Source organism: Diaphorina citri, unplaced genomic scaffold (genome assembly GCF_000475195.1).
Source record: "Diaphorina citri unplaced genomic scaffold, Diaci psyllid genome assembly version 1.1 scaffold19633, whole genome shotgun sequence".
Lineage (NCBI taxonomy): Eukaryota > Metazoa > Arthropoda > Insecta > Hemiptera > Psyllidae > Diaphorina > Diaphorina citri.
Genome location: NW_007396986.1, coordinates 1 through 7457, shown reverse-complemented (window position 1 = coordinate 7457; position 7457 = coordinate 1). Strand labels below are relative to the sequence as shown.

The 7457-nt window shown below is 41.0% G+C and overlaps 1 protein-coding gene across 1 annotated transcript; it reads right to left on the bottom strand.

Annotated features, from left to right (window-relative positions):
- Positions 1 to 4751: 4751 nt before the first annotated feature.
- On the bottom strand, positions 4752 to 6683 carry LOC103523330 (mitochondrial-processing peptidase subunit alpha-like). The gene has a single exon (XM_008488389.2). The coding sequence runs from the start codon at positions 6481 to 6483 to the stop codon at positions 4894 to 4896; it is 1590 nt and encodes a 529-aa protein (XP_008486611.1). The 5' UTR covers positions 6484 to 6683; the 3' UTR covers positions 4752 to 4893.
- Positions 6684 to 7457: the final 774 nt, after the last annotated feature.

Here is a 7457-nt window from a genome sequence, read left to right as displayed (position 1 = left end):
TAGCAAAGTGGAAGAGCAAACTGATGAAGCGAGTGACAAATTTAAGGACAAGTGTAAGAAACAAATTTGAATTTATAGAGGTACCTAATGTTTAAAGGTTAAAAAACGCGTCCGAATTTTTCCTAGGACAAAAACGGAAATCACGGGGACAAAACGCCCCAAAATTGAAAAGCGGTGAACGGGGACGCCGCGGGACACCCCCTGAATTCGGTACGGTCTCGGCCAATTCGGGACGTTTGGGCAAGCCTACCTAGTATGCAGAGTAAATTGGTCGGTTATGTCTCACATTCTATCTTTTTTCCTAACAAACTAATGGCAGATATTTTGACAGATTCCAGGAATAAAGGCAAGCATCTTCGATTTACCTGATGGACCTCTCTACGTAATGCAGACCTCTTGTTCTTACTCAAAGTCACGAGCGGGGTAAGCTGAGTTCATGTCGCGACGGTGTCGGCGTCAATTGATGGTCACAGTGGGCACGATGGTAAGTGAACGTAGCTCATTGAAGTGGTGTCGTCTTCCGTGTCGGTAAAGCGTGTGGATTTCAAAATTACATGTTCAACATGCCACCGAACATTCGCCCGGCAGAAGCAGAGTGCAGGCGGAATCTGTTGCACGGCTGAGAACTTGTGAAACATGTTCGGGGGCGCAAAGACTCAAACTGCCGCAGAATTACCGAAGATTCTATCCGAGGATGTGAATCTTGGCAAGCGTTCTAAGGATACACGATTAGCCACATACTCGCCTACGGAGTCCGACTAGTCCCATGGGTCACTCTTGCAGCAATTCAGCCCAGAACACCGATAAAACTGACCATCTGCGGGAGCGAAAGCAAACAATATCACGTGATGTCAATGAACCGGGTAAATGGTGGCACAATGGTTCATTTTCTTCGGGTTCTTTGTTCATTTGCAAAAGCTTTCATTGAGTAAATTGGATAATAATGATGATGTTTTCATTGCAGGGTTCGTATAGAAAAGTGCAGGAGAAAGGAGGTTTAAGAGGCTACGTGTCCATGGTGGGATTGCTACTGGCAGGAGTCAACCAAGGGCACCACGCAGACTTGGATAGTATAGCAAATGTCATGTATGTTACGGAGGCATACCAGAACACGTCATGGAACTTACAGAACCGGTGGTAAGAAAACTTAGTTACTATTAGACCCATAAAACGTGTACAGCATACCTCAGGAAAAAGGGTTCCCATGTCGAGAACTCACTTTCACTCTATCCACGTCCAGTGCTTTCAGCACACGAACAGCAAACTAAGAAATCTCAACATTTCCATGGATTTTCTCCTCAGATTCCAATGAGACAGACACACTGAAAGTGCTGCATCCAGAAGTTATCGGTGGATGGTCATGCAGAAGATTTGGTAGGAGAGACTGCTCAAACATCACAAGTAGGACCAATGCTTCCCATCGTAGAGAGAGCTGCGTGGTACTTCCCTGGAGATGCGGTATGCGCAGGTCTATGTAAGGTTTCTTAAACGCCTTTTCCACTAGCGCATGATTGTGGGTGAAATCTTTACATTAAACGTCATTGTAAAGCCCTCAGATAGGCGTTCTGTTCTCGGAACGGCTGGCTTTCCCCTGATTCTCTCTCCAACTCTTTGGGCGATAAGTTACAGTTTTCCTCTATCACAATTTCCTGAAAAAATCGTGAGTATTGATTGCTAGCTACTTTGTGTTACATTGGAACCAGTTCATATTGGAGACCTGATTCGGATGCTGAACTAGGATTCCGTACCTCTGAATTACAGGATCTTATTATCAGTATCTGAACCAGAGGGTTATCCTGCCTTGTCCATGAACTCAACCAGGGAAGGTAAATAAATAAAGTCTGATCTCCACATGTTAGGTCCTGATCCAGTAAATATATTATTATTTATTACTACTGGCATTAAAATGGGAGTGCCTAGTTCACATCTGCTGTTCAAATCACCACTCCCGTCAAATCGTTGTGTAATACATCAGTTGACCGTTCATGGAAACGTACTGTGACTGGAGCGTGATCTGAACGGATAGTGGAAGTAGGGCTCAATTTTATTATAATGTTCCTTCGTATCTATGACTCAGCAGCTCAGTGGTCAAGCAATCGACTTGTAATTCAGAGATTACGAGTTGAAATCCTATAGTGGTTAAGGTATGGATTTCATTAGTCTCATCTATCTTATTATTTATTCTCTCAGATTATCCATAGCTGTGACATGGGAGGACAGACGTACATTCCTCACTCGAGCATTCCTTTACACTCCAAACTATTCTGGATATAATAATCGACTGGCATCATGTCCACCTGCAAATCATAAAGGACGAGATAGACTCTAACGTGTGGGCGGCGCAGAACACAACATATTTCCCTTTCGGACAATGGTTCCACTTCACCTCGGCTAAACCAATAGTCCATTGTACATAGGGGGGATTACCTGGTAAACGTAAGGACATAGGGTACATACCAGCTGGGTAATATCTAATTTAATATCGAGGAAGATTACTCCTTCTTCTTCTTCTTAGCCTTCTTCCTGTGTACAGACGCGGGTCGCGCGCGTGTTTTTCGTCAGCCTCTCAATCAGTCCCTAGAGTGAATTGCTTTAGGCTGACATTTGGATTTGAAGAGGCAGACCCGTCTGAGAAGTCTGCGGTCTGAAGCTTTTTACACCAACACACGTTCCACGGTCTGCGGTGAGTGCGTTGGCATAGGAGGCAGTTTCGCACCACCACCGTTCGCGACGGTCTCGGGCGAGTGAGTGGTCTGGGGCACATAGGAGGGCAGTTCCACCACCACGTTCGGACCGGTCTGCGGGTGAGTGCGCTTGCATACGGAGGCAGTTTTCCACCAGCACGACCGTTGCCGACGGTCTGCGGGTCGAGTGTTGCCAATTAAGGAGGGCAGCTATTCATAAGAGACACTATTGTTTGTATGTAAATAGGACTATAAGAAGAATAATTATTATTTTATCTGTTTACTAATTTGCAGATGGTGGCGGGCTATTGGTCTCTGGAGCAGCGTGGGAGAATTTCAAGAGCTGGCATTCGTAACATGTGTGATAGGGGAGAGAATCAGACTGGACTCCGCCATCGTCCTATAATGCACAAACGTAGCTTCTCACCTCTTGTCCTGTCCAGTCATATGATCAGCCCTGCCGTAAGCCCCGAGTAAAGGTTTCTTGCCAGATCATCATCACTAGGTTATTTAGATTTTTTTATCTTTAGCGATTTTTGTAAAAGAAGTTGAAGGTAATTAGGTATTCAATAAAGTACGTTTTAGGACTTTGTGAAAAATGTAGAAGCGTGGCCTTATCTCCAAGGATATACCTTGCTAATAATTATCGCTAGTCAAATAGACAGTTGAAGATGCTAGGTGAAGGATAGCCAATGGAGCAGGTTTTGCAAAATCGGAGTAAGAATTAGAAATTCAATGGGTCGATTCCTATGTAGAAAAGTTGGGAAAGTATTCGCAAATTCTGAGGTCAAAAGCTCCGAAAAAATAATTGTAAAAGGTTAAAATTCAATTTTTATTTTCCATGTCTAATGAACAAGAGTCAAGAGATGTGTGACGTTAAGAATTTACGCAGGTTGATGTTTTTTTCGTCGCCTGCTAGGTAGCGGCCAGTTATGATGCACGCTTGCGGAGGAGGCAAGAACAGAAATGCGCAGAACGTTTTGCGGCACAAAACACAATTAAATGTGTGCCTGGCGAAAGGAGCTTTTACTCGGACATTTGATGTGACGTCATCGCTACGGAAAGCGTATGCCGTGACGTTCCAAAGTTCATAGATTCACCGGTATTTTTTTATCGATTTTATCTCCGGGATCTAGAAGTCCTCGCGTAGAAGAAAAAAGAAAAAATTCGTGTTGGTCCTCATTTTTCCTTGCTCTATGACTTTGAAACATCACCCAAAGCGTAACAGCGCCAAACTGATCTATTCTATTTGACCACGTTTAAATGTTCAACATTAAGATTCCTGTGGGTTGAACCATAATAATCACCAGATAAAACATGGTGGGTGCTCTTCTGTCGATTGGAAAATAAATATGTATAATTATTGTAATTTAGTTTATGTACATAGTTTTTGTGAATATTAAGTGTAAATTAATATTAATTAATTAGGTAATGATGAATAATTTCTAGGGATATTAACTACCTTAGCTTATCGGTCTAAGCTACTCTCTCTTGAATTCACCTAATCCAGAACATCATGTACCTAACCTAGTAGTTTGGAAATACTCATATCATTTGTAATATTTAGCATTAAGAATTTATTCCCTATTTACAAACTTAATCATAAATAATATTTATTTATTACCACTGCCTAGAACTGTAGGTAACTGTTTTTTTTTTTTTCTTTTTTCTTCTTCTTCTTCTTCTTCTTCTTCTTTTCTCCTTAGCTCCATGAGAGTAGGTTTCTTGTTTCTTAAACTTACTCCTCAATCACTTGAAATAGTTCAAAGTTCATCACCTTAAATTGAAATAATAGAAGAGCTAGACTAGAGCTTTAGGCTTTGAAATAATAATAATAATTTCAAACTAAATTAAATAAATTTTTGTTATTATTTTTTATTTAGATGGCTTTTTTTGTATTATAAATCTTAAAAATAAAAATAATACAAAAAAGGCCAGCCATTAATCCTTTATTTAGATTTATTGCAAATTTCACAAACAGAAAGTCCAAATAGATTTTTGTATTCAGCAGAGGCTAATGACAAAATAGCTAGGATTAACTTGAAAATTATTGAACTTCTAGAAAGAGTGGTTACTAAATAAATTTGGGAAAACTCAAATACAAATGATATAGACTCATCTGTCAATGCAACAACAAGAGAAATAGGACAGAACAGTGATATTATTTACAACAAGAAAACAAAATACCTAACTTAGATGGGAAATAGAGTTAATTTATCACAGATGATATTCTCCCTTTCCTAGGGAGCACTCCATTATTTTGAATGCCAGAGTGAATATCTTCATAGGAAGGGAAATTAATAAGCTCTCCTCTAGCAGCAACTGATGGTTGTGATGTCAGCAGTCTGGATGCAACCCTCCTGATATCATCCTCGGTAACATTTTCAATACTTTCAATATAAGTAGAAGGTCTCTTCCTATGGCCAGTGGCTAACACTTGTCTTCCAACATCTTCAAATACAGCAGGTCTAGCTTCTAGATTCATCAACAGCATGGATTGTAATTGTTTCTTGGCTCGACTCAACTCATCAGCATCAATAGGACCTGCCATGGTGACTAGTTCTTTAACTAATACATCAACTATATTCTTGACATTGCTAGGAGGAGCACTTGCATGAATACAGAACAGACCTGTATCTGCATAGGCATGATTGTATGCAGTGGCACTGAACATCCAGTGATGTCGATTCAGGACATTTGTGTATAGTCGTGTGTACATTCCTTTACCCGGACCTCCAGCACTGAATGAGCCGCCCCCTCCCATAAGAATATTCAACACACAGGCTGGTACAAAGTCTGGATCTTGATGTGACACTCCCTCCAGACCAATAACAACATGACTTAGCTCTGGTAAACCACTAGTACCAGCAAATGTTGGAATATTGCATTCTTCCTTCACAATACCTCCAGTGTAAGTAGCACTAGAGGTATCAATAACAGGCTTGTCCGTGAGCACTAAACTCTTGTCCTGTATCCATACAGGTTGTTTATCAACAAAATACTTATTGGCTGCTTCTACAAGTGCCTCATGTTCTACTCCAATACCAGCAACTACCATACGTGTAGGAGTATAGTAATTCTTAAGATAAGTAAATAATGTGTTGTTATTGATCACACCAATGCTTGCAGGGGGACAAAGTTTAGGCAGGCCCAGTGTGTTATCCTTGTATGCAGCAGCATGTATCATGTCCATGAGTAACGTCTCCTGCTCTGGTCTCATTTGATAGTTTTCCAGTTCAAACTGAATGGTTTGCCTTGCCATATTTATTTCTTCTTCGGAAAACTTGGGTCTCAATACAACGTCCCCAAGTATCTTCATGACAGTATCCAGGCCAGATGTAGCTGCTGATGCTGCATAAATGAATGTATCTCTTGATGATAGACAGTCACAGATACCACCAATCTTCTCTAATGACTGAGCAATAGCATCTTTATTGACATACTCAGATGTTGAATTGAAAGCCAACTTCTCCAGAAAGTGTGATACTCCACTGGGATAGGGTTGCTCATATCTTGATCCTGAGTCAATGATCACTCCAATAGTACAGAATGAACCAAACCGGTTTTCCGATGCAACTCTCAGTCCATTAGGCAAAGTAGTGACTTGTGTGTTCCGATCATTATCCTTTACACATGAGTAGTGGACTTTAGGAAGTCCTGGTAGAGGAGTGGACAGTGGAGGTTGTTGGAAAGATGGTGGAGGGGGTTTAGCTTGTGAACAGAAATGACTGCATTGAATGTGATTACCTTTGATTGATTTGAATCCCAATGATCGTAGGACAAATACTCTACCTGCCATTGTAACAGTACTAGAAAAGATGTACGTTCAGAGGGCAATCTGTATAACAGTTAAAACAAAGAAGTAGCTTATACCTACTTACAAGAGCTTTAAATCTTCAAGTTTCACCACTTTCCACCGTTCCACACTTGATAAAAAAATTTATTATTTAAATTTCAAATTCAAATTTTCATTATTATTTTTCTTTTTTATTTTTATTTTTTACTTTTTTGTTTTTTCTTTTTTTTTTATCTTATAGTTTGCAAACTTCACAAATTTCATTTTGTTTATCATGCGTGAACACAGCCCATACAAATGGGAAGTTGGAAAATTCTAGAAATCAGCGTTGCCAGATCTGGGTCATTAGCTGACTACCCTATTTTTGGTACTTTCGAAGAGCTAAAAGGGCAAAAAACCAAAAAGTAATCGCTGGGCAACGAAAATTTTAGGCCTTAAATAAACCTACCTACATCGTTAACAAGGGAGCACGAAGCGCGAATGCATTCTTTCACAACCGCGAAACCCCGGGAGCGCGCAGCACGACCGCATGCACAACCGCGAAGTCCCGGGAGCACGCAGCGCGACCGTAAACAAGGGAGCACGAAGCGCGACCCTATGCTCAAACCCAGCTTGTTCTCCTTTACTGTACGTCAGACTCCGAAAAATTGGGGTTGAGGGGGCCCGACCACCCCCCCTCCCCTACTTAATTCGAGCTTCATTTTTATCCTGTACTGTAGTAGGCCAGCCTTCGAAAATTTTGGACCCTCGACAAAATCCTGGATACGCCCCTGAAAAGGGGGGAACGAATATTGAGCTTTAAGTTGACAAAAAAATTCTTATATGGGAAAATACATCTTAAAAAAGAGATAAATGCTGGAACAGCCGCCTTCCTGCTCACCAGCAGGCTGCCAGGATGACAAAGGGTACCACTTGTGGGGGAGCAATATATACAGAACGTTCGAAAAGTCTTGGAACCCCTGAATATTTTTTGAATG